Below are 20224 nucleotides of genomic sequence, written 5' to 3'. Positions count from 1 at the left end.
CAGTATGAGGAGTTTTGGTATATGATAAATGCAGAAAACTGGTGGAAGTGGCAGTGGGATTGTAGTGGGGTTTGCTTTGTTCGGGTTTTTTTTTTTAGAAACAAGGGCTTAGCTGTACTAATCCAGTGAGAGATGGCTCACTCTTGTTAGGAGATCACTAAAATAATTTGTGAAGCTGTAGCTGGTTGCTCTTTCCATTGTGTTAATTTAAGCTCTGTGGTGGAGTGTCCACTTCAGGACTAGACTTCACTTTCAGACCTTCTGAAAAACTGAAATTTATCTTACTGTTTTTTGATAATGTAATTGTCACTCCTCTAAGTTTACATGTTAATCATTTTAACTGAAACATGTTTCTCTGTGTGAATGAAGGGGGAAAAAAACCAATTTGCAAATTGCTATCATCATGCCTTTTCCAAAAGAAGAAAATAATCCTGTAGTGCCAAAAAAGATAACAGTGAAAGGTGTTGCAAGTGGTGTTGGGTGTTCTTTAATGTACCTCCCCAGCTGCATTGTCCTGTCCTTTCCTAAGAGTCCCCTAATGGGAATGTTCCAGGATGTCTCTTGTAGCTGGGCTGTACTTGAACACTGTCTTGAATGGAAGGCCCTTGGGTACAAAATTGTCTTGCTGTTGCTTTTTGTTTTCTGGCTTCCTAAATTTGTAACCAAAAGAGAGGAGAGAACATCCCAATCTTTCTCCTTTGTTCCCTCACACTGACAAACGCTGAGGTCTGACTTAAAACTCATTAATTTTAAAAATTTGTTGATCTCTGGCCTCAGTGTTTGTTAAAATTCCTGTCCTTCAGGTTTTCCTTAGTGAGGGGTGACTTGAGTGGAATGATAGTCTGGGGAGAGCTTGTTTGTTTTTGTCACCCAAACATTTATCATGTAAATTTTTAATGTTCTTAAGGAATGTGCTGGTTCATGCTTTATTTATCTGCTCTTGGAACAACTGTTATCTTTTTTCTAACTCCTTCAAGGACATTATTCACTTGAATCCAGGATCTTCCTGAGTTTTCTGCAGAGTTTGGTTTTATTTTTGTTTAATGACTGATTGGCCTTTCTTCTCCACATTTTAGAGTCAGTTATCTTGAAATTTTCTTTCTGGGAGAGGTCCTGAGTTGCCTTTGTCACTGTTGCATAAAATGTACATAATTTTGCATCTTCCAGGGCACTGTTTGAAGCAGTTCTCTGAGGGCTGGATGGGCTTTTGCTGGCTTGTCTTGAGTGTTGAAGGGAATTGGTGGTTTATTCATTTTTCATTTCTCCTGGCTGTATTGGATCAATTTACTTCATGTAGGATTGGAGAGACAATAGTACATGTTGAGTATTTGTGTGTCTCAAAGTAATTTGATCTTGGTGAAATTCTAAATAGTATAGATTTTCATCATCTTTTTCTGAGCAAAAAAGCATTTTTTACCGTTACTTTTGGATGATGAAAGAAGGAGTGCAATATTTGTGTTTCTAGAGAAGGCATATCTAAAAAAGAACTTGTTCTGTGAGAACTTTTTTATTTCATTCAGGGAATGTTTTTGGGTAAAAGTGCAAGTTAGTCTTGAGGTGGTTGTATAATAAATGGAAAGTTTGAAGAACGTGACAATTTACTACCTTTGTGCTTGCGTTGGTTGATCACTCTCTGCTCCCCCTCCCTTTCATTCTTTGAGTTTATTCTGAGATATAGTCTTTTTAAAGGTTTGATGGCATCCTGTGACAATAGGTGACAATAGGAGTTGAAATGATTTCTCAAATAAGTGTTCTTGCTGCAGATTAAAGTGCTTTTAAAACCAGCTATTACTTTGGAGGGGCTCCAATGAAATAACCCTTGATTTGCAGATAATTCCTTTCTTCTTAGAACCACTGGACAAAGCCCAAAACCACATTGAGAAGAACAAATATGGTGTTCTTCTCAACAAGTTGCTTTTATTTATCTTACAAATATTCATGAATTCCACAAACCCATTTTTTTATGTTTTCATCTCCCCCAGAAGTCAGTTTGCTGGTTGTTTGTGGACGAAATGCAGGATGTCACTTCCATGAAGTGATAATAATTCTTCATTTAAATGCAGGAAATACCAGAGCAGTATATAAAAAATAGGACCAGGAGTTGAGCAGAGCAATTTTAATTGTTCCAGTTAGGTTTGTGGAGAAGGCAGGTAACTAATGCATGTTCAAAGAAGACATCTAATTGCATCGACATTATCTTAAGCTCTGGAGGGAAAGGTCAGCAAATGGTTGTTTATTTTATACTGTCACTGAAATTTAGTAATGTATTATTCCTAACATTTCCTCTTCTCATTTCAGTTCTGTAGAAAGTGTTCTGAAAACACTGGTGAAGAGCTGCAGACCGTAAGTGTTTCTTTCTTTCTTTTTTTTTTTTTTTTTTTAATATCTTTAATATTAATTTAGGAAGTAGGGGAAAAGTCTTTAAAAGACCTCACTCTACCTGTCATTGCTTGGCTGCTGTTTAAAAATTTAGGATGGAGAGTAGAGACTTTTCTGGGGTTTATTTTTCCTTTTTAACAGCCTTGGTTGCAATAATTCTGTTATAAAAAAAAAAATCTATCTAATATGCATTTTAAATATTGCATTGCATGCATACTTAGTGTGTTTTAAAATAAATTAAATCACCAGTGTTCCTGTAATGTTTCTATAAATGATCCTTGTGCCTGAAGTGATTTTTTTTTTGTTATGTTGCATCAAAAGTGAGTAATAGTTGTTTGATTTCTACCAGCCTTCACAGTGAAGTGGTTTTGCATTGCATGGATTCTTCACTGGTTCAACAAGACAAGAATCTTAATTGGTGGTCTTAAAATGATGGACCACAATGTCCTTGATTTACCTGTATTTTGTGAAGGTTTTTGGAGGTGAGGGCTGCCTGCCTATGGCCCCTGGGCACATGGTTTTACTCTAAAGCAAACATTGATGACAAATTAATAGCTGGTTTTCAACACGCTTAAAAAGAGCCAAACTGTAAAGCCAAGTCTGTGTATATTCAATGGTTTCCTTGTTTTCAGGTATTTCCCAGAAGATGCCACTGCGGAAATGCTGGATGAGTGGAGGCCTTTGATGTGTCCCTTTGATGTGACCATGCAGAAGGCCATCACCTACTTCGAGCTCTTCCTGCCCACCACCCTTCCCCCTGAACTTCACCACAAGGGTTTCAAGTAGGTGTCACAGAAGAGTGCTCCGTTCCAAATGCAAGGAATCATCTTTTACAGGATGATTTGAAGTCACTGGTGCAGAACACCAGGACGCCATATTTGTCCTTCTCAGCAGCATTTTTGGCAGTTTAGGACAGGAATACTGTCAACCTGCTTTTTGGTAAAAGGAACCTTAGTCCCTACTGATAAAGGAATCTTAGTCCCTACTGATAAAGCACACAGCAAATCAAACTAAATTGAATTAAGTGGAGTTTGTAAAGGTGAATTTAAGTCAGAGACTGGTATGGAGGGTTTGCATCCTTGGCCTCAGGTGAATTCAGAGAAGGAGCTAGTGACACTTGTGGCAACTGATCAGAAGGGACAAATTTCACACAGCAAGGCATAGGGAGATGAAGTGTAATTTGTTTTATCTGATGGGATGGTAGAGCTGAGGTATATAAGGAAACTCCTGGAGAGACAGTTGTGTGAAAGGGGGCTCAAAAGAGTCAGAGAAGAAATAAAGAAGAAAAGCAAGGACTAAAAGTCAGATTTGGGACTATGCTGTGAGCAGCAAATTGATAAAGGCATGTCTATGTTGATCTCTGTTCTTGCTGAATGAATTGAAGGTCAGGTGAATTCCTGCAACCACCTTTCAAAGTGAGGAATAAATATTCAGTGAGGGAGCTGCTTTCTCAGTGTTAAAATTATTTTGCTTCTGTTTTCTTTCAGGCTTTGGTTTGATGAATTTATAGGCCTTTGGGTGTCGGTTCAAAATCTTCCTCAGTGGGAAGGAGTAAGTATTTGCTTTTCATCTACACTGGAAGAAATCCTCATTTAAATATTCCTATAATGTGCTTGCAAGGAATTGAAGCCAAACAGTGATTTAAAGGATTTTCTCCCTTCTGCTTTGACTAGTACAAGAAAGCAGAGACAATAATTTCATTATTGTTGGCAAGCAATTACCATCTAAATAAATGAGACTGCAGTTGTGCTTGGTGAACATTGTCTAATGGCCAGCTCAGGCAGCTTTTCATTCCAGCCTTGGGAATGCTGGTGTTTTCTAGACTGCTGCTAATACTTAGAATTATGCAAAGTGCAGTTGTGGTTTCTAGAAATTACGCTTCTCTTCTGTCTTTTAATACATCTTGGGCGGTCTCTAATCTTGAGTGGTGATATTTTGCCTTCACTGCAATGAGCTGCTGTCGTCTTTGAGATAAAATAAAGAACCCCTTGGCCAAAAATTCCCTTGGGCTGTATCTTTCAAGGCAAGTAGTCTGCCATGTATTCGTCTGCCATATATTTGTGTGCCCCTGCTGTGTGCCTCATGTGAGGAGATCCAAACTTGGGAAATGAAAAACGCCGTCTGGAGGCAGCCCCAGTGACAGTTCAGGTGCTGTTGGTTTCAGCTGAGCTGTGCCTTGGCTTTGCTGCAGTGAAACTTGGCCTATCCCCAGTTTCTTTCTCTGCTCAGTATGAACATAAGCTCATTGGCCATCTGTCTCCTTTTACTAATCTCCTGCCTGGATACACAAGGAGAACTTCTCCGTGTCTGAGGAGAAAGCTGATTTCCAAACCACCGTGGTTGCACATTCCGTGGGTCTTCCTGCCTTCCATCACAAATCTAGGGAGGCAGCCTTGGACCCAGCACTTGGTAGTTGTCCAGATTCAAACACTGGTGATGCCAAAGCTGATTTTGAGAGTCTGTGTTCACTTTTGTGCTTTTCTGATGGCTTTCTCCCCCCTAAAAAAACCATAATTCTGTCTATTCCTTCTGACAGAGCTATGGCAGCCTGCACTTGAACATCATGATTTAGTTTGTTTCTGTCAAACTGTGTAACAAATAATCATCAGCACTGTTTCACAAGTTATCTCTGATATTTTTTTCCCTCTTCCACTGTATTCTGACAGTTTGCTTGCTTTTTTCCCCCAAGCTTTCACTTCTCGTTTGCTTTTCTGTCATGTCCATTTCCTAAAGTCAGGTTCATTCCATCACATTGGGATGCAGATAATTAGACACATGGGTTATGACTCTGCAATCCAGTTTAAGCCTCTGTATGCTGCAGGCTTTTCCTCAGATTGCTTTGGCAGGAGTTAGACTTGCTGTTTGAAGGGGAGCTGTGGAATCAATTCCTTGTGTGCATAGTAAGGATTTTTTTTCAATGTGCATTTCCTCATACTGAATGAAAAACGCAGATCATTAGAGAAAATGTAACCCTTGTCTTCAGGCTGTGTCTGATGTCCTGAATTGAACTTGTGGGTTTTCCAAAGCTGTCATGTCCTTCAGCCTGAGAAATGACCTGTTCCTCTGGGCTATCTGTCTTGGAATTAGGCAGGATTATTTAAGGCCTTTCCTTTTGGCTTTGTCATTGCTTCAAAATACTGATAGAAGCATCAAGAGTCTGGTGGGTCTTTCCTGATTTGGAGAAGCTCTTGAAAGCAGAGTTGGTGGGTGATGTGCTTTTCATCATCAGGCTACAAGAGTGAGACTTCATCTCCTATTCTATTGGTTCAGTCTCGCTAACTGTCTTTTCTGAGGACATCTTCCAGTTCCCTTTTCAACTCCTGGGGCTGTCTTCTGGTGATGGAGTGTCTAATTCTTCATGGGCAGTCACAGACTGCTCTCCCAGCTGATGGCTGATGCCTGTGACCTTTACAAGCCACTGATGGGTTTAAACCAAAGCACACAAATGTGTCAGCCAGCAGCACACACTGAGTAGGATGGATCCTACAGGAACTAATTGTCCTAAACAGCTAAGTATTGGGAAAAGCTAGATGGATGAGTTGGTGGAATTTTCTTCCATGTCTCTGTATAAATGCTATTTTAGGCCAGTGAAACACGTCTTGGTGGTTCTGATGACATGAGAGCTCCCTTCCCAAGTGCTTTTAGTACCATGGGTAGCTTTTATCTTGTGTATGTGAAGTAGCTGGAGGGCTTTGCATCTTTTATTCTCAGTATATTCTAATGAATATTCCCTTTTTTTCTGGTTATTTTCAGCATCTAGTCAATCTTTTTGCTCGCTTGGCCACTGACAACATTGGGTACATAGACTGGGATCCATATGTACCAAAGGTAACAGTGCTCTTTTCATGATATGCCTTACTTACCTTGCTTAGTGGGTTTGGTTTTTTAAAACACCTTTGGATTAGAAAATTAATTTATGCCAATGTGTGTTTTTCTTCCTGTCAGATTTTTACTAGGATTTTAAGGAGTTTAAATTTGCCAGTGGGAAGCAATCAGGTTGTTGTTCCAAGATTCTTAACAAATGCTTATGATGTAGGACATGCAGTCATGTGGATCACAGCCATGATGGTGAGTAACTATTTCATAAAATGAAACAAAAATTCATGCAAATATTTAAATATGTATTTAATATGAATATTTGTTCATATTTGTTCTGCTGAGCTCACTGCAGAAGTGTGGTTTTGGGCTTTTTTTTTTTCCCCAAATTATATTGTCAAGTCCATTGTTCCACGGTTAGTGTGGAGTAGGGCTGGAAAAGTTTGTATCACAGCTGCTGCCTGTGGCATTTGGGAAAAGAACAGGCACCTGTTTTAGTGTGAACCTCGGCAGATGGGATGGAGAGAATTTGCTCTAGTGCTGAGTCGAGGGTGGGATGTGATTTGCTGCTTTGAAGTCTTAACTGTGGGGAGAGCACTCCTGTGCTTGTGCTGCTGTTACCTGTTCGTTTTGTCTTGGTCTGTGTGATAAAATCCTGTGGTTTATTTGTTTCAGGGTGGACCAAGTAAGCTGGTGCAGAAGCACTTGTCTGGCTTGTTCAATAGCATTGCTTCTTTTTACCATCCCTCAAATAACGGACGCTGGCTGGTGAGTCAAGTGGTTTGGGTGTCAAAGCGAGAACTTTGTCTGGGATTTCAATCTGTCAGCCTTGTGTGCTCCAGATAGTCTGTTGATGTGTGGTGCTTGAAGCCTTGGATTATCAAGATCCATGATTGCACTGTCATTCAAACCATACTCCTATTCTCATGTCAGTGCAGAAGTCCAAAACAAGACATCTAATTCAGATATAGCCAGCAAAAATAAATCAGCACTTGAAATGAGGCTCACACACACTGTCAGTATTACCTGTATGATGTCACTTTTTTCTTTCTGACTTACTGCCTTCAAGTTATAAAAATCTAGGATGGGCCTTGGAGCAACTTGGTCTAGTGGAGTGTCCCTGCCTATGGTATCAGGTTGAAATTGGATGCATTTTCAGGTCCCTTCCAGCCCAAACCATTCTGTGATTCTATTAAGCAAAGCAAAAAGGATTTTTAATGCATTGTCTAGTTTGAAGCATAATTTTTTGATGGTGTAATTAGAGGAATCTTCTGTTAAAGAATGTGAGAATTTCCCTGTGATAACTGGTGGAAAATAGAGATTAAAACACCAAGGCTGGTCACAGCAGTGCCAAGGGAGCTGTCTTGTTCTTCAATTTGCTTGCATGTAAATGTGCAGAGAATGCTCCCAAAGTTGTCCTAATTATGTAAATAATCTTGATTCTTAACTGTTTAATTATGTGATTTTTCATTACTTTTTAAATCATAAGGCACAGTACTGGCACCACAATCACTGATATTTTGGGAAATGAACTTTAGCGGCAAATTGTGAACCGCGTAATTTAGAGCCCTTCTGAGTGTTCCCTTATTGTGGTCATGTAATTCCAAGATCTTGCCTGACTCAGTTTTTGTTCTGCCCTGAGCAGTTTGGGTTGTGCTGCTGCCAAGCCACTGACCAGCATTTCTGGTCTGTTCCCAGAACAAACTGATGAAGCTGCTGCAGAGGTTGCCCAGTGGTGTGGTAAGGAGGCTGCACCGCGAGCGCTACAAGAAGGTGACCTGGCTGACTCCTGTCCCTGAGAGCCACAAACTCACCGACCAGGACGTGACAGACTTCGTGCAATGCATCATCCAGCCTGTTCTCCTGGCAATGTTCAGCAAAACTGGAAGCCTGGAGGCTGCCCAAGCCCTGCAGAACCTTGCACTGATGCGTCCTGAATTAGTAATTCCACCTGTACTTGAGAAGTAAGTTTTGGAGGAGCATTGCAACATCTGTGTGCTCTTCCCAAGAAGTAAATAGGAAAAGCAGTCATAATAAATAATAAATAAATTGTCTGCTGTGAATGAATGCCTACGGTGAGAGAAGCTGCTGATACACCCTCCTGAGCAATCACCTCAGTCAGAATGGGAGTAAGAGAGAAGTCAGTTCTTAAATTAATTTGATTTGTTTTGTTGTTTGGTTTATTTTTTTTAAACACCTGGCAAGTGGCATCGTTTTGGGAGCTGTTGACAGCTCATGTGCTTTAGGGTAGGCAGTCTTCAGGTGGCTTGCATTTCTGGGAGCATTTTGTATCAGATAGTGGGTGGATCAGTTGAAAAAGCAGCTTTGTATCCTTTTTTCATAAGACACCTGGTAGGTTCCAGATACACAGGATGGTTGTGTAGCAATAAAGATATATTTTATGTTTCTGTTTGGTTCAGAGCATGTTACAGTTTTAAAATCACTGGTATTGATGACTTAGTAATTGTTAGATGATGTGCCTGGTGAAATACTTGGTTTGTACTATTTCTGGTGCCTTGAGGCCTGAAATTCCCAAAGAAGAATGGTGCTCCTTCCTGCTCCACTGAAAGCTTTTCTCCTAGCCCCTGTCTGTGTTCCCTATGCAGCCTTTTGTACTTTAACAAAACAGCAGAGGAATGAGTTTGATTGAAGAGCCCTTCCCGTGTTCCACTCCTCCCTGACTCAGCTGTTTGTTAAAACTCAACAAATCCACTCTTCTGCAAAGCATCCCAAGCCCAGCAGTTGCAAGCAGGACAGCAGTGCTGGGTAGAGCTGCCCTTTCTGTTTTGAGAGCAGACCCAACATCTTCTCTGTAGTTCAAACTATCCCTGGAATGTTTGTCTTGGCTGCAGTTCCAGATGATTTGGGTGAGATGTGCTCTGGGTGACGTAGGGCAGAGCACTGTGACTCCTGTCTGGAGGCAGTTGGTAACAACAGGAAGTGTTGTAATGCAGTTTGCTTAAAAAGTGTTAAGTGGTGAAAAAAAAAAAAGGTTTAAAAATCACAGTAACTTCCCAGGTTTTGATAAAGAGGTCTGGATTTTAATGAAACATGAAGTAAGAGATCCCCTCTCAGTTTAGAGGCAGCCAAGGCACATTTTCATGTTTGTCACAAGAACCTTAGAGCTGGCATTTCCACCAAGTCCAAACAGGGAAATCGTGGTAGCTTTGGATGCTGTTCTTAATTCCTGTGCTGCAGCTGCTCAGATGGTCTTTAATCCTGAACCAGTGGTGGATAGCACTGATCCAATGGAAGGAGCATTGTAACAAAACAAAATTAAATCTTTCAGAAAATGATAAGAAAACAACTTTGGAAACATGAAATTTTTTTGTAATTAATGCAGAAAATGCTATGTACAGTCCACTTCTATTTTCTTAGAAGGCTTTAGAAACATTACTGTTGCCAATCTGCCTGCCTCCCATTTTACAGAACATATCCTGCACTTGAGACCCTGACAGAGCCCCATCAGCTCACAGCCACCCTGAGCTGTGTCATTGGAGTGGCTCGGAGCCTGGTGTCTGGGGGGAAGTGGTTTCCTGAGGGTCCCACACACATGCTACCTCTGCTGATGAGAGCCTTGCCTGGGGTAGACCCAAATGACTTCAGCAAGTGCATGGTGAGTGTACAAATATTGCCTTTTTTAGAAGATAACCAGCCAACTAACTAGTATTTTATATTTCTCTGAAGGGAGGTAACTCCCATGTCCGGAAATTATCAGCCTTTTTTTTTCCTGCACAATTTTATTCCTAAAAAATATTATGAGTCTCTTTGGCTTATTTAACAGTGCAAAGTGGTTGTGATAAGCATTGTACTGACTTTTTGGACTGTTCTGAAAAACAGAATTAAATAGATGCTCCACAGTTCCTTGCAAATATTCTTAGTATTTTAAGATCAAAAGGAAGCCCTTTATTACTAGGTTTTCATTATATTAAGTTATAAAAGTCCATGTTTTCAGAAATTCATATTAATTTACTTAAAACAATGTAAATATTGGGGTTTTGTAGCTTTCAAGTTCAGCATGGAATAATGGCTACATTACTTAAAATTTTGAGACTGTTTTTACAGTGCTGCTTGTTAAGTTTTATATATGAAATCTGAAATAGCTGTTGAAGTTTTAGGGTGAAAGAATTGAGTTCTGGAATTATTTGGTTTTTTTAGTATCATTTTCTTTAGATCCTAAAGAATCCTGTATTTTAACTTGTAGATTGTAGATACAAGAACACTCATTAAAGAGCTGTTTGTACCTCTCAACAGATAACATTCCAGTTCATTGCAACATTTTCTACTCTGGTGCCTTTAGTAGATTGTTCGTCTGTATTGCAAGAAAGAGATGATCTTTCAGAGGTAAGAGTGCTGGATTGGTATAAAAACAAAGCTGTAGCTTAGTTTCCAATTTAATTTCTAGCAGTGTATGGAAAGATATGAATCCTGTTTGTTTCTATCACTGGGGCTGATACCAGTGTGCAGATAGACTTTTGCAATGGTTCTTAGTCACAGCTTGTTGCAGAGAATGTTAAATTCAGGGAATTTAGTGTTTCTATGTCAAAACTAAATTGCTCAGGACCCTGTGTGGTGTCATTTAACCTGGAGTTTTCCCTGCCTTGAGGAGGATGTTGGACTCTGTAGTTATTTTAAATAGTGCAATAGATGGGTTTTTTCCTTCATTTTGTAGGGCTGTTTTCTTCCTAAACAAACCCCTGCTGGTCTTTAAAGTCCTGTTTCCCTTCCCTGATTGAAATTCTGTTGCTCTCCCTCCAGATACTTGTTAATATTTTCCAGTCAGGAGATACTAACAGCATTAGACAGTGAGTCTCATCACACCTGTCTGCTGCTGGGACACTCTGTAGCTCAGAGGCAGGTTTTTTAATTTGAGCAGGTTGCCCAAATTAAAAAGTGAATTTCATTGCTCCAGAGCTGCAGCACTCAAAACTGAAGAGGAGTTTGTTCAGTGAATATTTAATGTAAACCTCTGCCAGGAGAGCAGGTCTGGCAGCACCCCTGGCACTTGCTGACCTCCTGATGCAAAGGAGGATCAGTGGTGAGGCCAAAGGTTGTATCCACGGAGGCAGACTTGATTTCACTGGAGAGGTTATTTGGATGCACATCCAGACCAGAAAATTGGGACAGGACAATGTCAGGAACCTGTAGTAACTGTTTCATGAAGCACTTTAGTCTGTATGGTGGGAAATACACTGGAGGATTTTCTCATTTGAACATTGGAAGTAGTTAATATAGGAAATAAACTTTGTTTCCTTAATAAAAGCCAACCTCATGTGTTTCCTTTGTGTCGGAAAACTGTAGGTGGAGAGAGAATTGTGCTCTGCATCTGCTGAATTTGAGGACTTTGTGCTGCAGTTTATGGATAGGTGAGTTTATGGATAGGTGATAGGGGAAAGCTTTGCATGAAGAACTTTATCAACTTTCCAGTTTCACTTACTAACCCTGCACTTACTGGGTTTGTTTGTGTAGATGTTTTGGACTTATAGAGAGCAGCACATTAGAACAAACCAGAGAGGAGACTGAAACAGAGAAAATGACTCATTTGGAGAGTCTGGTGGAACTGGGTCTCTCTTCTACTTTCAGTACAATCCTTACCCAGTGTTCAAAGGATATCTTTAAGGTATGTAGAACGTGGGTTTTTTGTCTCTTTTAAGAAACTTAATTTTGGGTTGACAACAACTGGTGCATTCAAATCTTTCCTTCCTTTGTGCATGTGAACTTCTACATTTAACCAAGGAAAGGACTGAGGGGGCAGCTTGAATTCTTGTTAGTTTAGTTCATGATTTTATCTACATCCCTACACAACTCTCCTGCAAACTGATGATAAACACAAGAAGAAATCATTCCAACAGTTTATTTTATTCCTGTATCAGTTTAGGTTGTGGATTTTACTGTCTTGATAATGCTGACCCACCCAAGTTCTGCTTTCCTTTTCTCTTCCCCCTCCCTGCCGCTTCTTCAGCTGGCCGAAGAGGCTGTTCAAGGAGCTGTGTGGTTACTGGGATCAGAAAAATTACCTGGATTAAAATAACTCGGAGGGAGAGGGTAGAGAATATGGGTTACTATATGGACAGCTTCTTTCCCTGTAGTTTGGGTTACTGTATTTCTGTTTAAATAAATATATTCTTGGAGATGCCAGGTGTTGGCATTTGGGTATGATTTTTGTTTGGAATCTTTTGGTAAATGCAAGTCGTAAGTTAATTCTTTGTTGTCATTAAGTATTTAATTTGTATTTTTCCTGTTTGTCCATTATTAAAGTATTTGTGGAATCTATATTGTATATAGTTGAGCTTGCCTTGCAAGGTTTTGGACGGAAATAATCTGCTTTAAAATTACTTAAATAGTTGCTACTTAATTCCCTATCTATTTGCTAACTTAAGGGATGTCTTGGCTTTCCTTCACTGTGACATGTGAAGTAAGCTTTCCTGTCAGCAGCCTGTGACTTATTCCTGGAAAACATTTTCTGTGTAGCTTTTCAGAATTACCCTAAATTATATTAGTCATCAGGCATTATCCACATCTTCTCTTCCCAAAGAGAACATTTTGGGCTTTTACAGAGCTGCTTTCTCTGTCTCTCGATTCTGTTTTTTTTTTTTTTTCCATATGAATTGTAGGTTGTTGGTTTAAGAGAACACAGGGTTATATAGAGACAGTGCTTCTTTGTAACATCTAACATTTTGAGATACCTAGTTTGTTGTTTTTTTTAAAAAGCAATCTCCATCTTTTTGTCCTCAGGTTGCCTTGGAGAAGGTTTTCAATTTTGCTGTTTCAAATATATTTGAGACAAGAGTTGCTGGTCGAATGGTTGCCGATATGTGCCGGGCTGCAGTAAAAGTGAGAGAAAATCCTCGTGACTTCAGTCCCTCTTTAAAAAAGAAAATAGCTAATGCTGCTGTTTTTTCCTGTGTAATATCTGTATTTTTTCATGCCAATACAGGTTGTTCTTACTATTATGTCTTCTAAAATTGGCTTGTTGCATATAGCAATATTTCAGGAGGTTAATTAATGCAGTATTTATGTTGCATTTATGTTATATTTAGGTTTTATTGATTGAGAATCATGAAGTCAGGCTGTCTGTAGGTTGAATTGGAGTTGGAATGCAATCTAGTCTTAGATATTTATCAGTGTGTGTGCTGAATTCCCTCAGATACTGTGTTTTAAAATGGACTTTTTGTGATGTTGTTTGCAGTGCCGCCCCGAGGAGTCCTTAAAGCTTTTTGTACCACATTGCTGCAATGTCATAACTCACCTCACAGGCAGTAAGTTTCTAACATTTCCAGTGTTAATGGCTTGCTTTTGGGTTGATTTTGTTAAGCATGAAAAAAAATACCTAAAACTTCTGGATGTTTTCCACAAGTTCTTTTCAGCAATGGACAAATCTGTTGTTCTCTAAGAAGCCCAAAGGGACAGTTGTGTAATTTCAAGGCCAAAATCTGTCCGGCTGCAAGACCACATTAAAAATGTGGCAGTTTGAAATGTCTCCAGACATTTCAGGATGGTACACCTGCTAAAGTGACTTCCAGCTGGACATGGGTGCAGTGTGAGTTGGAGGGTTGGGAGTCAGGTTTTGGGATGGAAGCATCTGGATTCTAATGCAGCTTGTCTGGAAAACTTGGCTGGAGTGTGGTGACAGCAGTGCTTATCCCTTGTTCTTCTAGATGATGATGTATTACATGATGAAGAACTAGATAAGGAGCTGCTCTGGAATCTTCAGCTTTTATCAGAGGTATTCCCAAAGATGTTCTTCCCATGGTTGTGTGTCACTGCATCCTGCTTAATCCTGCCCCTGAAAAGAGAAAAATATAAACTTCTATTAAAGCAATGTAAATGTTGTGTGAATGGCACTGGAGTGCTTCTGGTTTTTACCTAACTTTGAATGCAGCATGAGTGGCTGTTGTTTGAATCAAATAAACAACACTGTGTTGCATGTGGGACGAAATTAAAGCAGCTATTGATGGGGAGTGAAAGAATAGGGATCAATGCAGAGAGAAATATAAGAAGCTTTTTTGTAAATAGAAATATTTTTTAATTAATTTAAGAAAATACAGAAGTATTGCTAGAAAATTCAGGATGTGGTCAAGCAGATGGTATCACTGAAACTTTTCCAGCAGCTGTGGCAGCATCGGTTCGTGTACAAGTTCAGTGGGAGCTGGAGAAAGGAGCCTGACCCAGCTGGGCTGAGCAGTGTGACCCTGTCCAGCCCTGCAGGACCAGACTGATGTTTGCAATGTCTCTCTGTTCCCCCAGATCACTCGAGTAGATGGCAAGAAGCTGCTACTGTACAGGGAGCAGTTTGGGAAGATACTGCAGCGCACCCTACACTTAACCTGTAAGCAGGGTTACATTCTGTCTTGTAACCTACTGCACCATCTTCTTCGTTCTGCTACACTTATCTACCCCACAGAGTACTGCAGTGTGCCAGGTGGCTTTGACAAGCCTCTTTCTGAATACTTTCCTATCAAGGCAAGGATTTTAATTTATTTAGGATTAGAGGATTTGAATTTTTTTTTGTTTGTTTTATTTTAAAAAACAGTTGTATGCTCTATGGTTTTAATTTGAGATTTCTGGACAATGGTAGCAGCAATGGGAAGTGATGCTTTGGGCTTTGAAATAGAGAGAAAATGACAATTGATTTGAAGTATATTGATATCAAATAATGAATACTGACTGTTTGAGTAGTTTTATAGTTTTGAGTAGTTCTTTATGACTTACTAGTGGTTTGTGATATGTGTTTTTTACCATGATTGCATGATTACAGTAAGTTAATACACAGCAAGGAGATGTGGTGTTTTACAGGTCAGCAGAATGACTAATAATGATTCTACCATGAGCTTGAGATAAAATGAAAGCAGAAGTGGCAATATTAAAAGTTACTGAAACTGTCAGAAGCCATGTGCTTCTGACTTTGAGGTCAATTTATCAATATTCTGGTTTAAAGACAGTAATTTTCAGCTGGCCTGTTTCAGTATACAACTGCATTTTGCTGAAAAATGTTTTTACATAATTGCCAATTGCAGATAATCTCTTGTTACTGAAAGCTAGTCCAGTTTTGTAACTGATGGAGACAGCCATTTGGGCCAGTTAATCATTTTAAAACAAGCAAAAATATCCTAAATGCTAAGCACCAAAAAGCCCCCAACAAAACAAACAAATCAACAAACCCCCAAAAACTAACAATCACACAATCATTTTAAATTCCTCCTCTGAAACTGAAAAAGTTCACAATGACTTTGCTGTTCTCTATGGGAGTATGAAAAGTCTGAGTTGTACTTAAGAATGTATCTGAATTTATATCCAGTCAAAGGAATAATTAAGTTATATTTCAGTTAGACCGGTGCAGTCCTTTTCCTTTTGTGCTTTCAGATAGGTGTTATTTTCTAGGTATGTGTAGGCAAACATAGGATTGGGATTTCTGTTTGATTTTATGGTAATGGTATTTTTCCTGGACTTGTTAGGCTAACTATATTACTTTATAGCAGTAGCTAGTTCCCATGTATTTGGGTTTTTTTAAATAATACTAAATGCTATTTGTTTAAAAACACAATTCAAAGAGCTTGACTAGTAAGAAGCGTCTTTATTTGCTGCAGGACTGGGGTAAGCCAGGTGACCTGTGGAACTTGGACATCCAGTGGCATGTTCCTTCATCTGAGGAAATAAGCTTTGCTTTATATTTGCTGGATACATTCCTGCAGCCTGAGCTCACCAGGCTGGAGCTCTATGCACTTGGAGAGCTGGAAATGACCAGGTAGGATGGAGAAAAGTGTATGTATCCATTCCTAGTAGTTATTGCCAGTCACACAGGTAGTACAAAAACTGAGAGGAAATACTATAATGTTGCACTTTGATGCTATTTTAAGATTTCCAAAGCTCCTACTTCAGCTGAGATAGCATCAAGATTTCCTTAAAGTAACACAAGAAAAAAGTTGTTCACATTTTGCATTTTAATTTATCTTCAGACTGTAAAATATTCACTCCTAAAGTATTCCCTCATCCTTCCCATGGACGGAAGGAATTGTCTTGGCCTTGGGGTAAGGAGTTATTTTATAGGTTTTATCTGAAATTTAGATAAAATTCTTCAAATCAGTTTTCACATTAGTTTATCTTACTTGCACAGTTTTGAAATATAAAACCTGCCATGTTTTCCAGAAAATGAAGTTAAATATTTGGGTTTGTAAACAAATTAGGTTGTCTCAAAAAAGTCCAGCTTGATTTCTGCAGTGCTTCCTTCTGTGTTTAGAAGGGATGCAACTAAAGAAAAAACTTCTGTAAAACTTCATAAAAAAGATGTGATCTGTCATTTGTGTATTTTCAAGTAATTAACAGACAAGTAACCAGGTTTTCTCTTTGCTTAAGAGATGATGTGCAGCAGTGTCTTGCCATTGTGCACAACTGCCTGATTGGCTCTGGGAACATTCTGCCTCCTCTCAAAGGAGAAAGGGTGGCTCATCTGTAAGTAACATTTATTTTGTATCCCAAACATTCTCAGTGATTATGTTCCTTCATGCTGGGTTTTATGCTTTCTTACTGCTGTTGTCACACAACTGTTGCTAGAAGCCTGCTTTTAGGGAACACTCATAGTAAATACCAAGATACAGAAAATTCACTTGTCAGGAAAGGAATCAAACTCTCCCGCCCTTCCCTACAGCAGGGAGCCATATGTGTTCAATGAGTGTGTTCACAGGTTTGACAGAGACCAAATTCCTGCCTGTTTAATAGAACTGAAGAGGGTCTGTTAACCGGGAAATCAAAATTCTGGGTTCAAGGTGTCATTATGGTGTCCCTGCCTCTGACAAAGTCTGACCCAAAGGGTCAGACCATTAAATGGTTAATTTAATTAAGTTAACCCATTAAATTAATCATTAAATGGTTAATTTATAAATGTGAGAACTAAGACATACTATTACTAAATCCAGAAGTCTGTGTGCTACTGCTGTGAAATTTAACTTGTTAAAATTAATTAAATGCCAGTGAAATGCACATGCCTCATTATTTGTGTAATAATACTTAATTCATTTTCATGCAGGGTCCCAAGTCTGGTGTCTTTGGAAGAGACAAAGCTGTACACTGGTATTGACTATGGTGAGTAGATCTCTGTCTGTTCAGGTAGGCTCTAAGTGTTGCTTTTTTTGGTTTTGTTTTGTTTTTTGGGGTTTTTTTGCTTTGTTTTTGAGTTGGTTTATATTTTTGCAAAAACAGTGGGTTCTTTTGGAGACCATAATTTTGATTCTTCTCATAGAAATGGGTTTTATGACCAACACCAGAGTTCTGTGTACACACAGTTTTATTTTCAGCAGTGATACACGAGATGCGGATCTTGCTGGGGATGGGAGCTCTGCGTGTTCCTCTATTCCCATAAGCTAAATGAACTGCCTGAACTTAGAAATAAAACCAAGTGTCAAGGCAGATAAAGAAGGTTGTGTACCCATAAAACCCAAGCAGCTGAGGTGATAAACTGGTGAGAGCCATGTCCTTAGATATAACAAATGGTTATTTTTATAATAGTTCATACTGCCAGTTCTGAATAGTCTGCTCTGGCTTTCCACAATGAATTGCTTTTAATGCTGTTGTATGACTAAGAAAATGTTTTGTTTTCTTTTAGATTTATCCAGGGAGAATTACAGAGAAACAATTGCAAGGGTTACAAGGAAATTGCTGCGTAAGTTTGACCACTTCTGTAACTAAAACCAGCAGTGTCATACTTCAGGAGATTTTATAGATGAGGAAATTGTATTTGTTTACTTTGCCTGTGATTCTGAAAGTTAAGCTTTGCAGAAACAAAATCATTGCTAATTTTTAAAGCTCTTTTCCTGTCTGATTATAGATTTCATTTCTCCCAATTATAGATTACATTCTTGATAATTCAGAAGATGATACCAAGTCGTTGTTTCTAATAATAAAGGTATGCTTTACATTTTTAAAACTTAAGGCCAGATGACTTGTTTTGCAAAACAATCACTCTTATCCTCTCTTTCTTTCCACAGATTATCAGTGATGTTTTGCAGTTCCAAGGGTCTCACAAGCATGAGTTTGATTCACGATGGAAAAGCTTCAATCTAGTGAAAAAATCAATGGAAAACAGGGTCAGTGACTTGGCTTTGTGAAGCTTTGGTTCCTGATTTGCAGATCTGATACTGAAATCTAACTGAAAGGATGCCTTCTTTTGCAGCTTCAAGGAAAGAAACAACACATCAGAGCCTTGCTGATCGACAGGGTTATGCTGCAGCATGAGGTAATTCTTCCCCTTCAATCCTCACTAATTTGCTTGAAAAGCTGCTTTGCATAATTAGCCAAATGCCATCAATAACAATATTCCCGCATTGGTGTTTTTATATGTGTGAAAAGTAAAAACAATCTGTCCTTTCTTTGTGCTTCCCATGAATTCAGCTGAGAACTCTGACAATGGAAGGCTGTGAATACAAAACTTCCCACCAGGAGATGATCAGGGATCTTCTGTGTTTGTCCACGAGTTCCTATGGGCAGGTGAGGAGCAGCCCTTTTAAACTGAGATATATGGAGTATTGTGTCACGTGATTCTAGATCCTAAATCTGCTGTTCTGGCTGTTTGCTTTCAAATGTACTTAAAACCACCTCGTTTCTGGCAACATAAAGAATCTTCTGTAGCCTTGTAGCTGTTCTCATGTAAATGCCAGAAACAAGGAGTGGGTTTTTATAAAAAGGGTGGGGTGTTTACAACCTTCCACAAATAATTTTGTTTCTGTGCACAAATACATGCTAAAAACTTAATGCATAAATAATAGATGAAGATGTTACTTTTATCTAGTAAATTTTTTGTTTCAGGTCAGAAGTAAAGCTCAGCAAGCATTCTTCACAGCTCTGGGAACCTACAATTTCTGTTGCAGAGATATCATTCCCTTAGTTCTGGAATTCCTGCGTCCCAACCGGCAAGATGTCACTCAGAAGCAATTTAAAGTACTGCCTCATTAACTTGCTGTTGTGGATGATTTTTGAAAGTGTTTTTAGATGAGAATTTTTAATGGGGAAAGTGTGATTTGCTTGTTTATCGGCATGACTGATATTTTCATGGCCAATAGGCATGACTGGTGTAAGGAATTATTTGTATTAGATCTATTTTCAGGAGAAATACTGTGTTTAAATATGTTCCCTGTGTGCTCAGATATTACCAAAATATGAGTTAGCACCTAATTTTAAGTTATGGAATGGAAATTGAGAAGCTGTAGTCAAGGTGAAGCAATTGTGAATCATCTCTTCTAACATAATTGAGAAATCAGGCAGCCAATCTGTGGATAAATTAATTGGCAGGGCTTCCAATCTCATTAAATAAAGAGGACTCTGTGCAAAATCTTCAGTAATTTGACAGTGAGGCTGAATGTTTATGGACATTTTAATGATTTGGTAGCTGCAGCTGAGTTGTTATTCTGTGTGGGTGCATGCGTATGTCGATTCCACGGATGAGCCGAGCTTTAACCTTCCCAAACCCCATCTTCCATTCCACAGGGTGCCTTATATTGTCTTCTTGGGAATCACAGCGGGGTGTGCTTGGCCAATCTGCACGACTGGGACTGTATAGCGCAGACGTGGCCAGCAATTGTCTCTTCTGGGCTTAGCAAAGCCATGTCCTTGGAAAAGCCATCCATAGTCAGACTCTTTGATGACCTAGCAGAGAAAATCCATCGGCAGTATGAAACCATTGGGCTGGATTTTGCAGTGAGTGATCAATTCCTTGGTGTTCAGGCTTGTCTGTATGGACAAGGAAATTCTGTACTCTGCTGATTCCAAAGCAGAGACATTAAAAACTTTTAAGTTCAAGTCCCAAATCTTTGCACTGTCCATCAACAGGTTCCAGAGAAGTGCATGGAAGTGGCTGTTCTGCTGCAGAAGTCAGGACAGCCAAGTTCAGAGTTCCCAGCCCTGGAATCAGAAGAAATTCAGTTGGGAATTCAGCGACAGAAGGAGAAGAACGCTGAGGCTCTGAGGTGAGTTCAGCTTCCTTGAACTGCACATTAAATGTCATCATCCAAAGTGGCATAACTGAAAAATACGGAATGTC

The 20224-nt window shown here is 39.3% G+C and overlaps 1 protein-coding gene across 1 annotated transcript in view; it reads left to right on the top strand.

The window, feature by feature from the left end:
• The window catches only part of PSME4 (proteasome activator subunit 4), a 43864-nt gene that overhangs the window by 8699 nt on the left and 14941 nt on the right, over window positions 1-20224 (top strand). Inside the window, exons 4-29 of the mRNA XM_030268691.4 lie at window positions 2299-2343; window positions 3012-3161; window positions 3867-3930; window positions 6133-6207; window positions 6325-6447; window positions 6871-6963; window positions 7894-8159; window positions 9625-9811; window positions 10450-10539; window positions 11497-11561; window positions 11665-11815; window positions 12931-13029; window positions 13385-13454; window positions 13854-13921; window positions 14443-14658; window positions 15783-15940; window positions 16549-16644; window positions 17219-17274; window positions 17795-17851; window positions 18039-18094; window positions 18177-18275; window positions 18362-18424; window positions 18580-18675; window positions 18994-19125; window positions 19672-19881; window positions 20014-20150. Of these exons, the coding sequence (XP_030124551.2) occupies window positions 2299-2343; window positions 3012-3161; window positions 3867-3930; window positions 6133-6207; window positions 6325-6447; window positions 6871-6963; window positions 7894-8159; window positions 9625-9811; window positions 10450-10539; window positions 11497-11561; window positions 11665-11815; window positions 12931-13029; window positions 13385-13454; window positions 13854-13921; window positions 14443-14658; window positions 15783-15940; window positions 16549-16644; window positions 17219-17274; window positions 17795-17851; window positions 18039-18094; window positions 18177-18275; window positions 18362-18424; window positions 18580-18675; window positions 18994-19125; window positions 19672-19881; window positions 20014-20150 (2922 nt within the window). The remainder of the gene's footprint in view (window positions 1-2298; window positions 2344-3011; window positions 3162-3866; window positions 3931-6132; window positions 6208-6324; window positions 6448-6870; window positions 6964-7893; window positions 8160-9624; window positions 9812-10449; window positions 10540-11496; window positions 11562-11664; window positions 11816-12930; window positions 13030-13384; window positions 13455-13853; window positions 13922-14442; window positions 14659-15782; window positions 15941-16548; window positions 16645-17218; window positions 17275-17794; window positions 17852-18038; window positions 18095-18176; window positions 18276-18361; window positions 18425-18579; window positions 18676-18993; window positions 19126-19671; window positions 19882-20013; window positions 20151-20224) is intronic.

Source organism: Taeniopygia guttata, chromosome 3 (genome assembly GCF_048771995.1).
Source record: "Taeniopygia guttata chromosome 3, bTaeGut7.mat, whole genome shotgun sequence".
NCBI classification, from domain to species: Eukaryota; Metazoa; Chordata; class Aves; order Passeriformes; family Estrildidae; genus Taeniopygia; species Taeniopygia guttata.
Note: the sequence above shows the minus strand (reverse complement) of the source record. Positions and strands in the feature narration are given on the sequence as shown.